The following is a 22,529-nucleotide window of genomic DNA, read 5'->3' as shown; positions in this document are numbered from 1 at the left end:
ACCAAGTGCAAGATAATCCATCAACGAACGTACTCAAAAAATAATTTTCCATGACCACAAATCAACTTCTCTTCTAGACGAAATCTTTTGTCCATGCTACGTCAAAAAATTAGCGTTACCGGGTCGGGGTTTAACCCTTAATCCAACCTTAACTAGAGGGGATCAGGATTCGCGTATTCCACTCCTATTGATCGAGGGAAAGACTTTGTAACGTGTGTTCTTAGCAGCTGGCATGTGATTGCCACCTGTGCCGAGATCAGTAGTCAAGATTTTAATCCATCAACAGGGAAAAATCCACTCAGGACAACATGAAAATTCCCAGCAACAACAAACATACCCGGCAGATTGCCGGAAAATAGCCGCCGTTGAATCCAATAAGCATGATTGGGATTGCAAGAATAGATATTGAAAAAAAAAATTTTGTACAAAAACATTTTTTAGATCCGATTTATTTTGATGGCATTTCGTAGTTGAACATAACGTACTTCTGTTTCTTAGAGAGAGGCTACAGAGGCTACTATCAATACCAATAAGCAATAGAGATGGTAACTAAGACTTATAGGAACGAAGTTCAAAAACCGGGCATCTAAAGTTGGGCTTTATGGGTTTATCCCGTTTCTACTTCTGACTTCAATTTTTTATACTGACTCTGTTCATTTTGAATTGCTTTGCTGAGCAACTGATGTTGAAAATCACTTTTAACAGAATGAGAGAAGAGAGAAACTAGCCTAGAGAAGTCGAAAAGATTTAGCGCAAAATGTTGAAAAAGCGGCAAAATGAGGTAAAGCGAAACATTTTTGTATTCGACGAAGTAAAAAAATCACAAACATACCCGGCAGATTACCGGAAAATAGCCGCCGTTGGGATCTTTTCCGTTTGTGCCCCCCCCCCGCCAGTACGTTATGCGCCCCCCAGTTACAGAGCACGTGTCATTACGTAGTAAATCGTTATGTAAAATTATTGCACGTGCGTCTGGGGGGGGGGGGGGGGTGGAAATAATATGCGCCCACTAAGCTGGGGGGGGGGGGGGGGGCACAAACGGAAAAGATCCCGCCGTTGATTCCAATAAGCATGATTGGGATTGAACGAATAGAAGATATTGGAAAAAAAATATTTTTACAAAAAAGTTTTTGAAGTCGTATTTATTTTGATGGCATTTCGTAGTTGAACATACTTCTGTTTCTTAGAGAGAGGCTACAGGGGCTACTATCAACACCAATAAGCATAAGAGATGGTAACTAAGACTTATAGGAACGACGTTCAAATAGCGGGCATCTAAAATTGGGCTTTATGGGTTTATCCCGTTTCTATTTCTGACTTCAATTTTTGGGTCTTTCCCATTATAGCCCCCCAGCTTAGTGGTCAGATAACCTATAGCCCCCCAAACATGGTAATTATACCATAATGGGGGGCTATAATTTCATGGGGGGCTATAATGGGAAGGACCCCATTTTTTTATATTGACTCTGTTCATTTTGAATTGCTTTGCTGAGCAACTGATGTTCAAATTCACTTTTAGCAGAATGAGAGAAGAGAGAAACTAGCCTACAGAAGTCAAAAAGATTTCACGCAAAGTGTCGAAAAAGCGGCAAAATGGTAAAGCGAAAAAAGTTCGAAGTAGAAAAAAATAGGAGCGCAATAATAGCAAGCTGAGAAGATGAGGGCGGCTATTAAAAAAAAATAGGAGCGCTATAATAGCCGGCTGAGAAGATGAGGGCTGCTATTAACAACAACAATGTAAGAGTGTAATTTTTAAAAGATTACACTGTTTTCTGCACTCTTTTTACACTCTTTGCAATGAGTGTAATTTAGGGCGGACTGATTAAGAAATTTACACTCATTGTGTATCGTTTTGTCACCTTATACAAAAGAAAAATTGATGATAAAAGTAAATTGGTTTATTGAAGCTGCTAGAATATGTCAGCACGTTCTTATTACAAGTAAATGTCGTCCATGGGTTGCAGACATCTGTTGTGTCTGCTTGTGCTGTTCTCTGATGGCTCAAGGGACGAGGTGGTCGATCTGCTGTAGAACGAGAAGGGGCGCTGATTCTTCAGTAAGTTCTCCTTACTTTGCTCTCTGATCTATAAACAGAAAGGGTATTGGAGCATCTCAGCCACTTTTTGCCAGAATTCAAAATTATAGAAAGACTAGTGGGAGCTCGAATCTGTAGCAGCCGGCTTCAATCGGAGAGGGAGTAAGGGGACATTCACTAAGGGGACTTGAAATGACGTTAGTAGGCGTTATTTTATACAACTTTAACCACTAATATAGTTTAACACCAATTTTGGCGCATTTTTCATTTGACTTTTTGCAGTGAACTTCCGCCACGTGAGTTCAGCTGCTGACACTTGCGACCCGGGAGGAGGTTTCACCCCTATTTCAGCCCTAATTAGCTGGGATTAGGATGTAATCCGTTTTCCACTTTTATTTTAAACCCCAGGGGAATGAGAAAAATTTAGATCGCGCAAAACAAAACAGCGGGTCTTAAGAACTGATTAAAAAATTTGTTTTTTTTTCCCTAAATTTTTCATCGAACGATATGACGAACGAAACGTATGCACAAGGCAAGTAATGTGCGAATGCCATCTGTGTAGAAATATAGGTATTAACATTAGACGACTGGGGCAGTAACATATACCTTGCATAACACAAATACAAATAAGAACCTCAGCAGATCCAAAGTTCACCAATTGCATATCGCAGAAATCATTCTCTTACCTAATACAAAAGAGATTGATGGTAAGAGAATGATTAGGTAAGAGAATGATTTCTGCGATATGCAATTGGTGAACTTTGGATCTGCTGAGGTTGTTATTTGTATTTGTGTTCTGCAAGGTATATGTTATTGTCCCAGTCGTCTTATGTTAATACCAAAAGAACTTATCCAAAAGAAAGCCACGGCATGGATTCTCAGTAGTTGGGAAATTAATTATAAAAGTAGAATGGCAAAACTCAAGCTTCTGCCGCTATCATACTTCTTCAAACTCCATGATTTACTAACGCTTTTAACTTTGTTGGGAGGCAATTACATCAATTTGCCAATAAAATTAAACGAATGTGCAGTAAATACACGACAAAACGAGCTCATAGCAATTGATAAAACTCGTACCAAAAAAGCGGATGAGAATTTTTGGATTAGATCCAGCAAGCTACTGAATATCATTATTAAAAGCGCTAACATTGAAATAAAGCAGATTGACAAACAATATCTAACAAAAGTTTACTGGAATTACTTCGAAAATTGTTACTCTGAAGTCAACTCCTGATCTTGGACCTTGCTCTGCAATTGTGGCAGCTGTAACACAATTCAGAAAGTGGTCAACTCTAGCCCTCAATGATGGGTGTAAACCCTTGTGCACCTTACACGGAAGCCTAAACTCTCACACGGCGTTTAAGTTTTTACAACATATCTGATCATTGTGCAATTGCTTTTTCTTTCGAGGTGACTCTCACAACACCGAAACCAGCCTTAGTGTTTTTACTTTTTCAACAGAGCAGACTGCACAACATTGCACAGTTCTTTCGAGACAACTCCTTCGAAGCTGTTTGTTCCACGAACGTAGATATAGCAACAAATAATTGGTACGCCTACATCAACAATACCATCGGCAATTTCGTTCGACGACAAACTATTCATTCGCAGACGAACTGTTCATCGACAAACTCTGCCTCCTTGGTTATCTTCGTCAAGTTTGCATCTTATGAAGATCCTTGAGACAAGAAAAAGGCAACACAACTTTCTTCTCTCTGACTCGCAAGTTTTCAATGCAGTAAGTTGGACGAAAGCTTACTCTGGCTCTTGAGTATGACTTCTTATCTAGAGAAATTGAGTCATACACGAGATACAAACAAGTTCTTCATGGTCTTCTGAAACTTCAAGTCAGAATCATCAATGCCGTCCAAACTGTGCCACAAGGATAAATTCGCTGTTACAAATCTTGACAAAGTAAATTTAATGAATGAATACCTTCAGTTCGTGTTCCCTTCGATGGACTATTTTGACGCCGCTTAAATTGAATCTTTTATGAATAGCTGTTCAGTTGACATTCTACAAACTTTTACCAAACGCTTGCCGAAATTGAATTGGTTCTGCGCAGCCTTGATGAAACAAAGCCAGGAGGTCCAGACTCTATTCCCTCTTGCGTCTTCCGCCACTTAAGTCAACATATCTCTAATCTTTTATCTGTGCTCTTAAAAATTATCAGGTGCAGTGGAAGCGAAGTTTCCCTTCATTTTGGAAGGTTGATGCTATCTCGCCGCTGCTCAAATCAGGATCACCTACCGAAGGTAGCAATTACAGGCCAGTCACCTTATTGAATATTGCTTCCAAAGTTCTTGAGTAATGTATCTACGACAGCGCCTATATTCACGATATCACCAGGTTGAGTATTCATCTGCATGGTTTCACAAAAAAACGTTCTATCTTCACAAATCGACTCTTTTATGCTATCTACAAATGTATGGATGAGAAGTTGAAAACAGTATCAACGTTCTTCAGTGATCTTGCAAAAGCGTTCGATAAGTTTGCGCACAAGTTACTGTTGACTGAACTGTACGCTTTTGGTATCAGAGGCCAGCTTCATTGAATCATCAAAAATTTTTTTTATCAAATCGTCAGTTTGTTCGATTTGATAGTGGAGTGGGATTCATTGGTCATGAGCGGTGTACCACAAGGTACACCAATCTCTCGTAGTTGCAGAAAGATATCCTTAAATTTGAATCTTGGGTAGAGAAAAATGGAATGCATTTAGCGTCGAAGAAATGCTTCGTAGTCAACTTTCAACGAAGTCCAGTATGCTTATACCTCTACGGAGAGCCAATTACTAGTTTATTAATTGTGAAATATCTCGGAAATGCAGTCAAAACTTACCTATCTTTTCATAATAACGCTTAGAAAAGACTTTCAAAAGCTAATTCGGTGTTCTGTATAGTCCAAGGAAACGTGCCACAAGGTGTGGGTTGGAAATCCCGGTTTTGTATATAAATCGTTTATATTGCCCATTATCACTTTTGTAAGCATGCGTTGGTTTCTATCCCGCATCGACTGCCGAATAGTGGAAGCTTTTCAGAAACGTGGTACCAAATGGACATTCAACTACGGAAATACTGATTACCAGACCAGCTTGAAATTCGCTTATCTACTCCGTGTGCCCATGTTCCTCCGATCGCTGCTTTTATCAAAAATTTGCAATGAGGCATACCACTGTGACTAAAGTGCGTTCCTAGAGTTCTGTGATTTGGATAAGCAAAGTATCAGAAGTCTCCCGCCAGTTTCTTTTTCAATACAGAAAGAATTGCGAACAAGTTACCTAACGATCTCAACAAGAGCAGACTGGATTCAAAATTTGACTGCTGAACCTCGTGTATCAAAGTGCGGGAGAAGTATCGTTAGGATCCACATGGAAAATCTGCTGCGATTGTTCGAACTGCCGTCCTCTTCGGCCAATCTAACTGTGAAAGGGGAGACGTTCCCTACATCAAGCCACAACAACAATAGGCCTCGCCCCCAGCTTAGTTGTCGGATAACCTATAGCCCGCCAATCTTGGGAAATATACCACAATGGGGGGGCTCTGATGGGAAAGTTCCAAGTTTTCTATGAGACAAGTTTCGAGAGGTTTCTATGGTTCAGCCACTTTTATAGTATAAGAAATACGTTTTTGACACAACATGGCTAGACATCTGTCTCTGTCTCAGCACATAATAATAATATTCTTAGACTTACAATATCAATTGAGAAGTGGTAGGAGCTTTGAATACCTTCGTACGCCAGAAACAAATAATTGTTTACTGTTAACGCAAGCAAACCCGTAAAGGTCTGTTGGTCATGCTCTTTTTAGCCCTTCTGATGCTTAGCCGCATCGAGTTTGAAGCAAGCGGCCTCCTGCTTCTATGATCTGATAACCACTTCATTCTTGGTTCCAGCCTTCATATACCAACATAGCGGTGTAGATGAATCCCCTCATGAGAATTTTTTGCTGGACTGATGTCCTTTTTGATGTGATACCAACATCACCTTGCCTTCGGATTTACAGTCAGTCTGAGGTTTTTATTAAATTCGAGGTGTCTGTGCGTCTTTTGTTGCCTGTTTAGCTTGTTCGCAATGATAGTTAAGTTTTTGCCAAAGCTTGACTAAGATTTTGCTGAGCAGTATTTTTACTCTTCAAATTCTTTATTTGAACGCAATGACTCTGTAGTTCCACTTTAGTTTGAAAAGCTAGGGACCGAATTTTGCTGGTGCCAGAAGTTTTCTTTTCAAATTAGAATGATATGTTCGCTTTGTACTGAAGACTTCTAATGGCAAGGTTTTAAAAGGAAGTTTTGTTTGTTACACATTAGATATGATATACTCAAACCTGCACCCAAGAGGCATCTAATGGTAGCCGACTCACATGCTCTTGAATTAGAGATTGTTAATTTCAATGTCCTCTCCCTACGGAGAGGCCAAAGATGTATACATACTTTTTTCCTTAGCGGTAACGTTTTGTATAACGGAACTGACGATTCTGAAGCTGACTTTTCAAACAAAGAAATTTCAAACAATCTGAAATGCTAGTTGATAGATTCACAACTATAGCCAAAATGTATTCGTCTTAGGAATACCCCCATAAGTGTATTAAAAATATGGGAAATGTTCATGTAAAAATACAGTGTCTAAAATTTTCTCGTTTTTGTCTGTGCTAGTATCTATCTTACTGAACCGATTTTGCACAAGCAACAAAAATTTCTGTTCTGAACTTATCAATACACCTTAACTCTTTTTTACGTCAGAGATTTTGACAGTCGTTTTTCGGTATGTATCCATCTTGAATTGAGTTCTGATTTTTTTTTGTCTCATTGATTTATCACTTCAATATGTTTATTTGTTATTTAACCGCTGTAGGCTTAAATGGTCTAATCGATAGGCACTGCTTTGTTTGCCAGCTTTGCAATGTTGATGCTACTAAATACTCGATTTATTCATTATTGCATTAATTTGTCGAGCCAATTTTCTTCATGTTTTCTTCATCATTTGATTTTTTCATGTTTCAGTAACCTTCATCACCTTTTATGGAGGTGTTCTGGAATTTTATAAGCCCTTTTCTATCAATGAGTTATATTTTGTACAAGTGTATTTGACGAATTGCGTTTTATTTTGAAACTGCGCTATCTTTTGCGACAGTGCATTTTCTTCCGGCTTTTTATAAATTTTAGTTGTTTTTCTCATTTATTTTGGTGAAGGTGAAGTATTGTTAACAATAGGTTAGAGTTGTTCAAAGATAAATTTAGAGAATGAAATGGTTCATATATATGTGTTAGTCTGCTTTTTGTTGTGAAATTCTTGTGATGATATGAAAATTTTGCTGTAATAGATTACAGTTGAATTTTAGCTGGAATTATGACTTTGCTGAAGACGTTAGCATAAATGCATAGCAAAGTCATTGCAAATTATATTGAACATAACCGACTAGCGTAGGGCAAATTGCTCGCAAACGACTGGCGAGCGGTTGGCTTCGAGCTTATTGAGTGGTTAGCGCGGTGGTGGTGATGGTTATGGGGTTAATTGCTCTCAAACTTTGTTTGAGAGAAATTAATAATCGAAGCTAATGCCATGCGTGAGTCTACTCATGAGTTTATTTTAGATTTTACCTGAACGCTGCGCTTTTGCTTTTCCTCCATGATGCGTTGAAATTTTGGAAGAGTTGTGCTTTTCGGTACGTCTGTAGGTCTAATTCTTACTTTCAGCTCTGCATCTCTAAAATGTTAAAGCTTGGAGGTGGTGAACAGCGCGCTGGTATTCAACTGAATTACTAACTGTGCTTCCTTGATTTTCTCCATCCGCTGTTGAGCATATGTTTCGCTCTTGGGTCTAGTGTACTCCCTTATGGTCATATTGAAGGGCTGAGGTATGGTGATTTTAGGAGACCATCTGTAAGAAAACATGTCTGCGTGATTTTCTGGTTTTCTCAACGTGCGTTCTGTTGCCAGTTCAAGCGTTTAAGCATTTAGTGAATGTTAGTCTTTTAATACAAAAGAGTCATTTTTTCCAGCTGACTTTTACTTTGAAGAACATTGATTCCCTAATCGACATGAGTGTTATGTACCGGAAATGGGCACAGTTCTGGTTAAATAGAGAGTCAATGTGCTTTTAATTATAATTAATGGAGTCGGACTCTCATGCGTACAGTCATTCCATTTTAGTCCACTGGCTGCTAGCTATTCATAGCAGCGTTTGTGAAAAAAATGGAAACTTTTGAATATTTTGTCATGTAAACCGCCATGTTATTTCATATCCGAATAGGTATTTAAAGTGTGTCTGTTAGGACCTGTTTCTAGGTTTGTACGCCATCTTCTGGTACTGTCTCAGTTGCCAGTCCACTCTCTTTCCAACATCCCCGTCGTCGTCCCACACCAGGTTAGAGAGGAACACACTTCTGATCGGGGCAGGCATATCCACATCCTCCTCCTCCTCAATATCCTCGACTCCTGTTAATTATGAATATCCAACATTATAGAGGAATATTTAACAGATGGGCTTCATATTAGCAACTATAATATAATACACAACGTTTTCATGGAAAAGCAGTGAAGAAATATTTTTCTAACTGTGATCTGATTTCTTTTTTGATAAACGTGTTCCATCGTACTATTGGGCCTTTTCGGGTTGGCGAAAATGTTTCTGCTATTTATCCGATGACTAGTAATTTCATATAATTTATTAAAGTTGCAAATGTTCTAAGCTCTGCGGTCTCAGCTCTCTCTGTTTTAACCTTGTTTAAAGTAGTGAGAGGTGTTTTCTTGTTCAAGAAATCTGCAAAATGATAATTTAAAAGATTTTTTTTCTTTTTGGCGCTAAAATAGGATATTTTTTGCCTTCAAAGGAAAATGTTTTTTTTTAATAATCACTGATAATTTTTGAAGCGTTTGCTAAAGCGTACTCGAGATCAAAGAATTGTGATCGTTTGTTCAAATTTTAGCGTTTTGCCCGTGGCTAAAATTATCCGTCGCCTCTCTTTTCAGGTTCGTTTTCAACTTCAAAAAGTTCATTCTTATTTATTTCCATCATGATTTCTTCAATAGTTTTGATCATTTTTTGAATTTTCAAGATTTTTAATTGCTCTCAATCTCTCAATTATTTTAGTCCTGCTGGTCTATTTTAATGCGATTTTTCCTCTATGTGACAATTTTTTTTACCGCTTTGTCTAGAAAAACTGTGAAATCCTGAGAACATTAAGTTGCTGAGTAGTGCTGTTCGGGCTTTATTTCTGTCTGAGCACGTGATTAACCGCAACTGCCGAGGAGACCATAAATTAATGTTGTGCAGAGCAATTATTGGGAGTTTTGAACCACAGGTTTATATCACTAAAGCTTCCACAAGTACTATTAAATGCGTCTACTCCTTCGGCACCCTACTGGCATTCACGTTTTTCTCCATACAGGAAATATTTTCACAGACACATGACGCGCTTCATAATCTTAGTTTTAAAGAATTTTCGTTTGTAATAGAAGCGTGGCACGGTTAATAAAAATTTGAAAGTCATTCTAATGCGTTTTAATTAAGTTCGCTCTCCAAACAGGCTTGAATAACTAACTTTCTCTGTTCAATAAAACAACGCATTATTTACTAGTCGTTTATACTGTTTTTAATAAGCATTTGCTTCATTTTCTCTCGACTTTACCATATCGAGTTTTAATTTGCATCCGAGACGAATTTTTTATTAGTCCTAGTAAATTTTTATTTCAGATTTTACTGAATGGTCAAAACTCAACATAGACGTTCTCTAATTTAATGCTGCATTAGTGAGTAATATAGAATAGAGCAGCCATGTACGACAGTGAAACGCCTCTGGTCGACAACTCTTTTGGGAGTTTTGACGAAACCTCCGTTCGTCACGGATTTATTCGCAAAGTATACGCAATTTTGTCTGTGCAATTACTAATCACTCTGGGGTTTATAGCTCTGTTCGTATTCAGCGAACCTGTAAAAGACTATGTCGCGGACCAAGCATGGATGCTTATTGTTGCGATTATTCTAACGTTTGGGTTACTGATTGCTTTAGTTTGCGTTGAAAGCCTTCGACGCAAAACGCCCATAAATTTTATATTGCTTGGGCTGTTCACAATTTGCGAGAGTTTCTTGCTGGGAGTTATATCAAGCCAATACGATACGAAGATCGTGCTGGTGGCTATTACAGTCACAGCTGTGGTTGCTCTATCACTCACTTTATTCGCCTTCCAAACCAAAATCGACTTCACAGTTTATAGCGGATTACTTTTCGTTCTACTGATCTGCTTGCTTGTTTTCGGCATAATCGCCATCATTTTCCCAAATGACATTCTGACTGCGGTTTATGGATCCCTCGGAGCTCTGGTGTTCTCTGCCTACCTGGTGATAGACACCCAAATGATGATTGGGGGAAATCACAGGTACACGATCAGCCCTGAGGAGTACATCTTTGCGGCTATCAACCTCTACTTGGACATTATCAATATATTCCTCTACATTCTCACTATTCTGCAAGTGCTTAACCGTTAGAAGGCATTCTAGCGTTAGAAGAACAGATGTTGCAGTCATCAGCTGCAAAAATTATCAATTTTCTCTCTATTTAGCTCCAAATTCGGTCTTCGTTATCAAAAAGAGCAGCATTTACAAAGTCTTCTGCTGCAAATTTCTGTCATCATTTGAAAATTTAACTCTGATTCGTCTCCTCAATCTTTCAATTTATTCTAAGAAGTCTCATTTATTGCATGCCAATTATGTCGGTTATTAGTTTACCAATGGACGCTCATTCCGGAGCTGCATTATTTTGTGTTCTCGAATTTAGTTCTGAAATTGTTTGGAGGACTGCGTTCACGATATACTTCCCGGTTACAAGTTATTGCCTGAGTTACTTAATATTTGTCCTGGAGCCAATATTACGGTCACAATATGTTATGGGGTCACTAACTACATCGAATGACAGCTGTTTTCTGAATTGATAGATTATGGAATAAGTTCAAACTAGCTGAATTTCGTAACAATTTCTGAACTTTGCGAATATCGCAGTTATTTACGTCTGTCATGATTTCAAATGATCGGAGTTTAATCAAGTATAAAATATCATGCGATTTGTTATCGATATATTTTCTTAATAAAAAAAGCAAAATTTCAGCAAAATGGAATTATAGAGTTGCATGAAGTAACTAGCCCCTGTAAAGCTGAATTTTCTCTTTGAATATTTCGTCTAATTTGTAAATAGAAAGAAAAGATGAATTTATTTATGTATTGAAAATAGTTATGGGAGATTGGTGAATTCAATGTTGCTTGTTCTTTTTTGGTCCAATATTTCTTTAGAAATAGAAGCATATTTATACCACGATTGCTCTTTTTCTCGAGAGCAAATTGGACATCCAGAGTTCAGATTGGTTACAAATGTGGTGAAACATAAATCGACTAACATTGGACAAACTTCCAGGTGGGGCAATTTAACTCAAAGGAGGCTGTAGACAAGATAAAATTTTATGGGTGCAAAAATTCTAAATTGGGACGGGTTGAAATCCCCTTCATCCGCCGTGCTGTACTGAAGCATAAACTACTCGGCTATCAGAGCCTTGTAATAGCTTTTGTTTTGGTAACAAACTTAATTTATGTATAATAGCAGTTTATATCACGCAAAAATCAATTCAAGCTTGAACAAGTCAATGCAGAAGTGAAATCAAAGAATCTTCCAGAACAGAAAGCGCAAAAACGGTCGAGCGAAAATTTTGCCAATCTGGCGATGAGACGGGAGACCGAAAACCTATGACAAATTTTATCCCCACCTGATTAGGTCTGCGCAGATCTATAAGCCCTTGAATAACCACACCATTGAATAAACTTTGCAAAGCTTGCGTGGTCGCCAATTCTTGTGTAATTTATTAGTGTTTATTGTATGAATGCTGCTCATTTAACAGGGCTACATTGCTCAAGCTTCGTATCCGAGTCGAGACCGGATGGTAAACTTTGATCTTACAGTTTCTTCAATATTCTTATAAGTTTATCATTAACTTACAACACTTTCTGCGGGCCCTTTCTGATGCCGTCCTGATTATATCGAAATTTTGTCAACTCTATGAACCGACCCTCACGCCATGAGTTGTCTCTTAAACAGTTTCGGTGAATCGCGTACTTAGACTAGTAAACCGTAAGGCTCTAAGAGAAACTTAATGTCCTCCAGGCCTCACCTGTTTATCCCGTTTCAGATGTCGAAAAGTCAAATGGTCATACGAAAAATTTGCTTAAAAAGACCAGCAGAACTAAAATTGCTATAAACCTCATTTGAGAGCAATTAATGAGAATTCAAATCTTTGAATTATCTTCGATTTCAGCGTTTTGTTGAGCCTTTAATGATGGTGGGTCGAGGACTGATGATCTTGCAAGGTTCTAAAAAAAAAACTCGAGCAGTGCTTACCTTGCAAGGCTATAAATCATTGATCAATAGAAAATTGGCAGTATTATTTACCTTCGTGACCAGATAGTTTTGGATCAGTTGGCTGTTGCTGTGTGTACAATGTTGAATCGTCTACCGCAAATTTAAGCCAATCATCTGTTACCAAATACCTGCCAACACAAATGGCACGGTATAATGGAATTTCTAATCATTTTCCAACTTAATTGGTTTATTGCTGAATTGAGAGCACGCAGCATGTATTAGCGCAGATCACGGCGAATACAGATCTCCTATAATAGCGTTGATTAGAGACTACTAAAGCTCTAAGAAAGGTGCTCAGGCATTTAATGCTCTCAGGCTTAACCAGTTTTTTTTATGTTTTTGATACCGGAAAGTTAACTTATACTGCTCAAGCGAGCGGTAGATTGTTCTATAAAAAAATCAAAACTGTCCATCGAAAGTTTTGCGTCAAGAAGATACGTTTACAATAATTGCTTCATATTTCATTCGCGAGAAATTGAAAATATCAGCTCAGCGAGTGTAGGTTCTGTCTGTAGTTAGCTTGAGTGTAAGCGGCTAGCTTCAATTGGTAAGAATAAAAGCGGGGTATGAACCTTTAAAAATCGCTCTTTATACCATGAAATTTTGACTCCCCAAGAGTTCCTCGGCTGCTCCTTATCAAAGCTCCAAAAGAGCTGCTCCACTTAATGCCTTCACCTATTTATCCCATTCTTTTGACGAAAAATCAAATCAGTAAAGCGAGCGAAAGAACATAAGGCGAAAGAAATTGATCACGTCAATTGACACAAATGAAAGCTTACCTTGACGAGGTGTCAAGTGATAGTTGATAACCCCCTTGCTCATTAGTTTTCTGTACAGTTTCCTTCATGTTGAGATCTTTTGAAGGAACGTGGACCGTGGATTGAGTGCCAGGCCACGAATTGTTATTGTTACATGTTTCAACATCGTTTATGGGATCCTGCAGAAAATGTAGCGAAATTGTTTCCTGGGAGAAATTTAAATGGTTAAGCTGATTAGCAGAAACGAATGAATATTTCCACGGTTGTTATTTCATCGAGAAGATATCAATAACCTCGGAACAGCTGTAACAACCGTGTGGTGTTCTAAATCAACTATCCCCGAGCCTATCTTTTTTCCACCACTCTTCATATAGCAACGGTGGCGGAAAAGGATAATCTAAAAGGTTCAATCGGTAAGTTATGCAACTGTTGTAATCGCAACGAGAGTTGATTAAAAAAATGAAAATGACACCTCAGAAATCAGAACAGTTTTCAATACCAACAAAAACGATCCAAAATTGTTCCCATGTTCTGTTTATTCACGTAATACAAATTTATGTGAGTAGCATACCAGTTCAAGTGCAGGTTTGGGTAACTATCGAGATAAAAGATTAAGATCTGTTACCTGCTCCAACTCATCAGTATGTTGTACTGAGTTGTTCCGCCTGAAATGAAACGTTATTTGGAATAATACCTGATATGCATTTTCACAAAAGGAATAGTTTTTCGAATTAAATTAAAAATTCAAATTTTTCTCAGAATGCGCCGCTCCCCCTTCTTAATGGGTGCATACTACTTTTACCTCCCGACGCACGTGCCATCATTTTTCTTAATTATTTACTGTGTAATGAATCGATCTCGGTAACTGGGGGTGGGGTGCAAAGCGTGCTGGGCGATCCAAGAATTCCCTTGTTACTGAAGACTTTGGGACAATTATTGAGCAATTGTTCCTAATTACTATGCATTACAAACTAAGCTATTGTGAATGTCCAATGTTCGAAAACATAATTCAACTTTCAAAAGTAGAGGTAAATATTCGAAAAAGTCAAACTTCAAGTCATGAAGAAACTTGCTTCAGCTAAAAGATATGAGTAATACCACTACTCCTCTCCGAGTCGTAGAAAGACCACTCAACTAAAAACATAACCGGCAGATTGCAGGAAAATTAAGATTGCCGTGGACGCACCAGACGCACATCGGTATTAAAAGAAAAAAAAAAGACGAGTTTGAGTTTGAAATTGACAAAATTTTCCCAAGTTTCAAAAATTCTTCTAATTCAGTGTGCAGTTTCAGTTAGATTCTAAACCTATACTTACTTCAGCTTCTAAACTGAAGGGTATTAAGCTTAATACTAATATCAGCTAGCAATCGCTCTATTGAATTTCGATATCCTAATTGAAAAAGACTTGATGACCGGGTTTTATCGGATTATCCCGTTTCTTTTGCTTTTGCTTTTTTGACCGTATTCACTTAATTACGCAACTCAATGCTTGAGAGAATTTAAAATCCATTCAGTTGAAACAGTGAGTGAAGTAAATCAGAAATCAAACCTCAAAATTGCGACTTATGCAAAACGAAAAACGTGATCAAAAGGTAAAGTGATTTAAAAAAAGGAGAGGGCCTGAATAATAGCCGTTTGAGAGGCTGACGGCGGCTATTAATAATTAGTATAAACTTTGCTTGAGAATTAAACAAATGAGATTACCTTTCGTGAGTTGTTAGAGATAATTGAAATTCACCTTGCTGATTTGTTTTTATTACCGTGTCCTCCTTATAAAGATCGCGAAGGGAACAGATTTGGTAAATCGAATACTTGAGGCTAGTGAGTAGTAGGTCTCTTAGAGAATTAATGCCCTCCTGACCCTACCGGTTTATTCCGATTTTGCGCACAAAAAGTTAAATGTTAAGACAAAAAATGATCAGACGAAAAGATTGTAGTACGCAAAATCTAAGAAAAAAATAAGAGCGCAATAATAGACGACTTAGAGGATGACGGGGTTTTTTATAATCATTGAATGTTTAAAAGGGAAATTTTAACCAACTAATATAGAATGGACTACTTTAGTTGACTAAGAAAGATCTGACTAATAGAGAGCGAAAAAATGAGGGCACAAAATGTGAGACGTCTTAATGAAGAGCATCTATCTATCCATCGCGATTAAATATCCTCGTCCTTAACCAATTTATCTCTGCAGCATTGCAAGTAGGTTAGACAAAAAAAACCATCAAGCAAAAGGATCATGACCGACTATCGTAACCGACTAACATAACCGACTAACATAACCGACTAACGTCGGGCGAATTGCACTCAAACAACCGGCGATCGGTTGGCTTCGTCAGTAGCTAGCCATGGTTTATTGAAGCTAGCTTCAGCTTGATTCGACTATGCAACTTTTAGTTTTCCAGCCTTATTAGTAAATATATCAAATAAAAAACTGATAATTTAAAAATTTGCAAAGCATTGCGAAATTTAAAAAATTTCCAGATTTCGCAGTGAAAATGTTCTAAACCATTTTTTGTCGGTAAAGATCTGTCATGTAGCCCATCTGCAAGACTTAAAAAGTTTAGTTGGCCAGTAATGACCGTTAAACAAAATCTTGCTCGAATTAAAGATATCAAAATCTTCAAAATCAATTTATTGTCTCGAGAGACTATCGAGTATCAATATTTCAAGCTTCTAATAGTTTCACTGGCTCGTAAAGATTCATAAACTTGCATCATGATAATAATTTTCCGAAAATTAAAAAAAAATAAGTTTTATCAAAAAATTGATACAGCGGGAGTCATTAAAATATTGATAAGCACTTCATTAACTCTAGAAACTATGCAACAGCTGATTATCCAACCTTGAGCAGGTCCATAGGACTCGTGCCGGAAAAAATTCAAAAAGATTCAAAATATCTAAAATTGCAAATATTTTCAAAAAATTGCTAAGTTCTTGATGATTTTTTTTCGATCTTGAAGAACATTCCATTTCATCTAGAAACTTTGCAGTAACCTTCTATCACATTTCAGGGGAGGTTAAATGGCTCTTGAGGATAAAGAAATCTAGAGAGTGACAAAAATATCAAAAAACTAAAAAAAGTTGCAAATTTTATCCAAAAACTGCAAAAATATTTGATAATAAAAAATTGAGAAGTAATCCATGGGCAAAAAGCACTTGCCCGTAAGCTATTATTAAACCCTAACGGAGATTTTCTTTTAGGATAAAGAACCTGAAAAACGCCAATAAAAATTAAGAAAAATTGAAAAAAAAATTGCAAGTTTTGTTAAAAAGATGCTAGAATTCGTTTCTTCTGAAAGTCATTCCTTTACATTTAGAAACTATACAGTAACCTATTGTCAAACCCTAGAGGAGGTTCCCTAAAAACTTGAAAAAAGAAAATTTTATCAAAAAAATTGCTAACATTTGTCATTAAATAATTGAAAGCAATTCCGTGCAAATAAAATTTTGTCAGTAACTTATTATCAAACCTCTAAGGAAGTTTTCTGCCACCTGCTTCTGGAAAGACGTGAATAATAAAAAATAAATGTCAAAAAAACTTGAAAAATTGCACGTTTTGTCAAAAAAAATGCTAAAATGTTGAAACCATTCCACTACCTTTAGAAACTGTGCAGTAACCTACTATCAAACCGTAGAGGAAATTCCCTGACAATTAGGGCTGAAAAAACTCAAAAAATGACAAAAATTTTCCAAAAGCTTGAAAAAATTTCTGAAAATAAGTATAAATTTGCGTGTTTTAGCGAGCGGTTGTTCGTCGGTAGCTATCCAGGGGGGGGGGGGCTGCACCGCGGGGCTGATGGTGGGAGCGGTGCAACAGTGGGATGGGAAGGGGGGGCAACATTGCGGTGGGGGGGGGGGTGGGGACAATAGTGGGTGTGTCCCCCTTCACACCATAAGAAGAAGTCTCCAAAACAGTTTGAGCTGAAACGCTCTAAGAGCACTTAATGCCGACTGGTCACTACCAGTTTATCCCGTTTTTGAGGACGAAAAGTCAAAAGCGTGAGACGAAAAGTCGGTCAAGCGAAAAATTGCATAAAAAAGACCCACAGGACTAATATAATTGCTACAAACTTCGCTTGAGAGCAATTAAGCGTCGGACAAGTTGCTCTTAAATGATGAGCTTGGCTAGTAGCAAGCTTGGGCTTAGGGATGCTAGCATTGGGTGAGGGAGAATGTGAGCGGATTGGGTGGGGGTGGGGATAGGTTTGTGCGAGAGCTAGACGAGATGTGGGCCAAATCGCCCGATTGAAGGAGGGGTGGACGGGTGTTTCAGGTGCTGTGGGGTGGAGGGTGACTGAGGGGGTCAAACTTAAGACTTAGAAGTGCGCCCTCACACCCTGAAATGGTCGCCTCAAAACAAGTTTGTTTAATCGGATACTTAGAGACTATTAAGTCTCTAAGAGAGCTGCTTGGCCACTTAATGCCCTCTGAGCGCTACCTGTTCATCTCTTTTTCCAGGACGAATGGTCTGAAGAACAATCGGTCAACCGAAAAATTGCATAAAAAGGCCACAGGACTAATATAATTGCTAGAAACTTCGTTTGAGAGCAATTAAAGGATGAATATTTAATTATTGTGACAGACCTCGTCTTAAAAAGTGAATAAGAAAGAAAAATTAGAAGATTTAGAGTTAAAACGAAACAGCATGATTCATTGCGTTAACTGCTCAGAGACTTACGTCTTTAAGAACTGAGCAAAGTTGATTTTTTGTAACTCAAAATTAAATTGACGTGATAGTTCAATGAAACTGGAAGGCTAACATTAAATCACGATAAAAACAACTAATGTCGGGCGAATTGCTCTCAAATTACTGGCGAACATTTGGTATTTGGAACAGTTTACTGTCTTTAACAATTTTAATATATCTAGGAGGCTTAGACGATATTTCTAATTGTACACTTAAAGACTATCAGTTCTTTGAGAAAGCTGCTTGGTTTATCCCATTTCTGAGGACGAAAAGTCAAAACCGTCAGAAGAAAATTCGATCAAAAGAAAATGGCCATATGATTAAGGGCAATTAAAAGGTCGAGGGCAATTAAAAGGTGTTCTTCAAACTTTTTTAAACTTACCCTGCTGAAAGCTCTTTCAGTCGCTTCTCTAACTTCTGCAACTTTTGTTCATGCTCCTCAATTGTTGCTGCCAAGTGGCTTGTCAGTTCATCAAATGCAGCCACATTAACATCTGTAGCGTCAGCATTTGTTGAGCCCATTTGTGATTGGCCAAATCTGGAGCTCATCATCTGCTTGTACTCTTGTATATGTGGACTAGGATGCGGTGATTTGAGGTCTTCAAGACATTGTTCACACTCAATGGGCAGAATTGGGACTGAAATTAATTTAGATGGAGACTTTGATGTGTTTTTCCCGATAACGTTCCACTCCCAGCGCTGATTATTGACCCGTCTTTCATCGAGAATAAATTTTTCTTTAATGATTTTAAAAAACTTTTCTGCTCCAAGTGCTTATGCTCTTTAATTTCTAAAAAAATTATGACAGATTAACTAAACCAAGCTCACAGCGAATGCTCTTTAATTTCTAAAAAAGTTATGACAGATTAACTAAACCAAGCTCACAGCGAAATTTTGTATGAATTTATAAGATCTGTATTGAAAACTAGGAAAAGCAGATTTATCATCTCCAGTGACTTAACAGTAATGATTAAACAAACTAAATGTTTTTTTTTCAGTGAAAATTAATGAAAAGTGAAATTTTTGAAGAGCCTCACCTTTCCCTGACCTCAGCCTTTCTAGATGTCCTAAATACTGATCGTAATATTTGGCCACAAGCTCATTTCGTCTCTCTGCTCTGTCGGATAAGTCAACTTCTAACTGTAAATTGCTCCATGCTTCAACCAATTCCCGAGCCTCTGTCACTTTTCTGGAAAAAGTTGTCTGTTTATAAGGTTGAAGTTGATTCTTCTAACATTTTTGCAAAAACCTGTACGCCAAAAATTCATGGATTTATAATATAAACCATTTTTTCCGCTCTCTTACAAGCGTGTGTGACCCGCTTTTTCTATGTGCCCGGAAATTTAATTTTACTGTGAAAGTTGGATGGGGTTAATCAATTTTACATTGGAATTTCTGGTAAGTGAATGTTGCGTTTTATGTGACTTTCATTGTTAGTCGATCGGACTAAGGTGGGAGATCAATGGTGTATAAAATGTTCAGAAAATTTAATTTTAATTTGGAGTATTATACTCACTGACAAATTAAACGCACAAAATGCAGTTTTATATGGTAAATTGTCTTTTTTTGTTGTTAATTTTTGTCAACATAATCTTGATCGTTCCTTTTGATTTTTATGGCAGCCAACGCATAATCATCAGACGTTTGATATTTTTTTTTGGGTAACCTAACAAGCTTGCTTACAGAAAAAATCAAGATGAAAGTTAGCCAATTTTCAATAAGCAGCTGTATTTCGAGTCCCACGTGGAATGTTTTCAAATTGCTAATGCCTCCTTAGTTTTAGGCATTGTGAATTCAACAAGTTCACAGGTGGGACTCAAATACAGCTGTTTATGGAAAATTGGCTGACGCCTTTTTGAAGTTTTTTTAAGTAAACTTGTCAGTTTACCCAAAAATAGATCTGCTAAACTTCTGATGATTCCGCGACGATTGACATAAATATCAAAAGGAAAGACCAAAATTATGTTGAGTTGACTAAAATTGTCTGCAAAAACAGGCAATTAACAATTTAAAATTGCATTCTGTGCACTTACTTTTGTCATTGGGTTTACTGCCTAAAAAATTGAATTTTCTATTGCGTGCAAACGGTGGTTGCTAAATTACTTTTGCCGTTCAGTATACAACATCGGAGTATCTGGTTAAGCGACAGCTCAGTATTATCTCGTTTTCATAAATCTAAAATATCGCTGGTTAACGTATTGCTAATTTGTCTTCAAAGAGCAGTAATGTAAGCTTTCGAACAGTAACTCAAGTATACTAAAACATAGTTAAACTTGGAAATTTCGAAAACCTAAATGGTGTGAAAAAACTTAAGTGACTACAAAAACTTTATTCATTATCTATAGTTGTCGTAACAGGAAACAATCGACGGACTTAACTTTCCGCTATCTTCCAATGTCTGATGAACTGTTTCATAAATTAAAACTGAATTCCTTTTCAAGTAAGTTGAATTGATTTTCCCGTTTTTTTTCTAAATTCAAAGCCTCTCGAAATTTTGATTTCAGATAATGGTGGAATATATTGAAGCAAATGCAAGTAAAACGGTACAAATAACAATGGTTTTTTGAATTAGAAGATCGAACTCGTATTGATTATCACGCCTTGAACTATTTTAAGAATTCATTTTTTCTCTATAATCTCCAATACTTAAATTTCTTTGATTTTTAATTTTGAGTACATTATCAAAGCAACAGCATTTTTTCTTCTAATACGAGTCGGCCACCCTTTATTTTCTATGAATTTGGAATACCATTACTAATGAAGCTAGCTATTTTTCCAGTTAATCAAACGCTGGAATCGTTTTCAATATTGAGTGTTCTCTGGTATAGTTGTAGACAAAAATTTTATTGGCTGGCAGCTGATGTTTTTGAACATATTTTTATTTTGCAGAACGTTTTCTTGCACATTTAAATAATCTTTGTATACTCATTAATAAAAGCAAACCGTTCAAACCGCTAAATATCATAGTAAGCTGCCTGTTTTTTGAAGAGCTTTTTCATTACTATTCTGACATCCAATTTTTTTGAAGTTGATATTAATAGACTGAGAATCAATGAAATTTAATTAACATAAATAAAAGCAGGAGAAAGCAGAATATTAACATAAAAGCAGAAGAAAGCGCAATACAATTCTGCCAGTTTTCCATAATTTGAAATAAAATGGGTCTCATATGAAAACTATTGAACATGATGATGCCTCCCTCATCTTAAGCCAGTTTTTGAATTTGATTTCAAGAGCTTTATGATCAAGTTGAGCAGATTTCATTTTGGATTCAACTTAGGGCAAACTATGAGAAAAGGCAAAGTTCCTATGCATTTTCTCTGAATGAACTATTGTCATTTTTCTAAAACTTTGTTTAGTTAATTTTCTTCCGATTGTCAGTAGATTCATATACAATTTTGTTTTTCACAAAACCGCTATCGGAATATTTGTGAAATGCTCTTCAAAAATGCAATTTTTCATATAATTTTAAAACTTGAACGTTTATTTTGGTCTTAAGTGTATTTTGACCTTAACAAAAATGCTGAAACGTTACTTAGATTGTTTCCTGTAACCCTGGGGCTTTTTTGATTGCAAGTGGATTTCGGATCTGTTTACAGTTTATGCGAATAGACTTTTAATGCAGAGAAATTTAAGTTGTGGAAAGATATCAGGAGTATTTATAGAGAACATTCCGATAAAAATTTCCTCTTTCTTTAGCAGTAATTAAAGTCCAAAGTGAAGATTCTTCAGCTTTATAATGCCTACCTCATTTGAAAAAAGTTTTTGTATTGTGATTTTAGGAGTTGTGATCATTTTGAATAAATTTACATGGAACTCAAATTACTCCCGCCAGCAATTGCACACCTGGCAAAAACTCTATCTTGATTTTCTCTGTACTTCATCACAACATCTACACAAAATTTAAAGCAATTAAAGTTCCATCTATTTTTTGATGATTCGGCTAATAATTAAAGTTGGCAATCAAAATGATGGCAAAAACATTTTTTAAAAACACAGTTTACCATGTAAAACTGCGATACGTGCGTTTACTTTTGTTAGTGAGTTTAGACTGACCTGTTTTGTGCTTCGTTTTGATCATGCTCTTCATGAGAAATGACAGATGATTTTGAACTTTGTTCAGGCGTGTCTAGTATGAACATGTAACTCTTCGCTATCTTCTCTCTCGGAGTGACTCTCGTGGCATTTGTGAACGAAGAGAATTCGTGTGAGTCGGGAACAAACGGTGCTTCCATTGATAAAAGTTAGAAGCAACGTTGACGTAATAAATATTTTAAGTAAAACTAAGATTCATGAAATTTGAAACTTGGGCGAAATTTTTGACAACGCTTGACTAATTTTTGTACACATATAATAAAAGCTTATCGGAAATTTTTCATTCAAATAACTTGGTTAATTAAGATTTGTTTCTAACAAACCGTCAAAATTATCTTTTTTTAAAGTATTTAAGTAACATTCAATTACAAATAATAAAAAAACAAATGATTTTTATTAGCAAGTGCGTATTCACGTGTGCGGCCGGTTTTTTGCTTCAAAAAAGAGCAGTTTTAGCCACCTGATGAAAGCAACCTTCTATATGCTTATATTTGATGGAGAATTAAACGTTTCGGCTACTCAAAACACCTAGTGGTACTACATTCAAATGTAG

The 22,529-nt window shown here is 36.9% G+C and overlaps 2 protein-coding genes across 2 annotated transcripts; one reads left to right on the top strand and one right to left on the bottom strand.

The window, feature by feature from the left end:
* Positions 1 to 1,876: 1,876 nt before the first annotated feature.
* LOC142344783 (uncharacterized) lies at positions 1,877 to 22,516 on the bottom strand. Its single transcript, XM_075396722.1, has 10 exons — positions 21,938 to 22,516; positions 18,919 to 19,070; positions 18,264 to 18,519; positions 13,816 to 13,855; positions 13,212 to 13,369; positions 12,463 to 12,560; positions 8,308 to 8,467; positions 7,797 to 7,910; positions 7,631 to 7,736; positions 1,877 to 2,084 (listed from the first exon to the last, which is right to left on the bottom strand). Exons 1-10 carry the CDS (start codon positions 22,114 to 22,116, stop codon positions 1,935 to 1,937), a joined length of 1,413 nt encoding a protein of 470 aa, XP_075252837.1. The 5' UTR covers positions 22,117 to 22,516; the 3' UTR covers positions 1,877 to 1,934.
* On the top strand, positions 9,555 to 11,291 carry LOC142344784 (protein lifeguard 2-like). The gene has a single exon (XM_075396723.1). The coding sequence runs from the start codon at positions 9,807 to 9,809 to the stop codon at positions 10,515 to 10,517; it is 711 nt and encodes a 236-aa protein (XP_075252838.1). The 5' UTR covers positions 9,555 to 9,806; the 3' UTR covers positions 10,518 to 11,291.
* Positions 22,517 to 22,529: the final 13 nt, after the last annotated feature.

Source organism: Convolutriloba macropyga, chromosome 8, assembly GCF_964194025.1.
Source record: "Convolutriloba macropyga chromosome 8, txConMacr16.3, whole genome shotgun sequence".
In the NCBI taxonomy this organism is placed as follows: domain Eukaryota; kingdom Metazoa; phylum Xenacoelomorpha; order Acoela; family Convolutidae; genus Convolutriloba; species Convolutriloba macropyga.
Note: the sequence above shows the minus strand (reverse complement) of the source record. Positions and strands in the feature narration are given on the sequence as shown.

Excerpts from the sequence above, each read along its gene's own strand:
- LOC142344783 (XM_075396722.1), bottom strand. The coding sequence starts at position 22,116 with ATGGAAGCACCGTTTGTTCCCGACTCACACGAATTCTCTTCGTTCACA. Across the intron at positions 7,911-8,307 it reads GCGTACAAACCTAGAAACAG|ATGGTCTCCTAAAATCACCA; the intron begins GTCCTAACAGAC and ends GTTTTCTTACAG. Across the intron at positions 2,085-7,630 it reads AGCAAAAGCGCAGCGTTCAG|ATCAGAGAGCAAAGTAAGGA; the intron begins GTAAAATCTAAA and ends TTCTGTTTATAG.
- LOC142344784 (XM_075396723.1), top strand. The coding sequence starts at position 9,807 with ATGTACGACAGTGAAACGCCTCTGGTCGACAACTCTTTTGGGAGTTTT.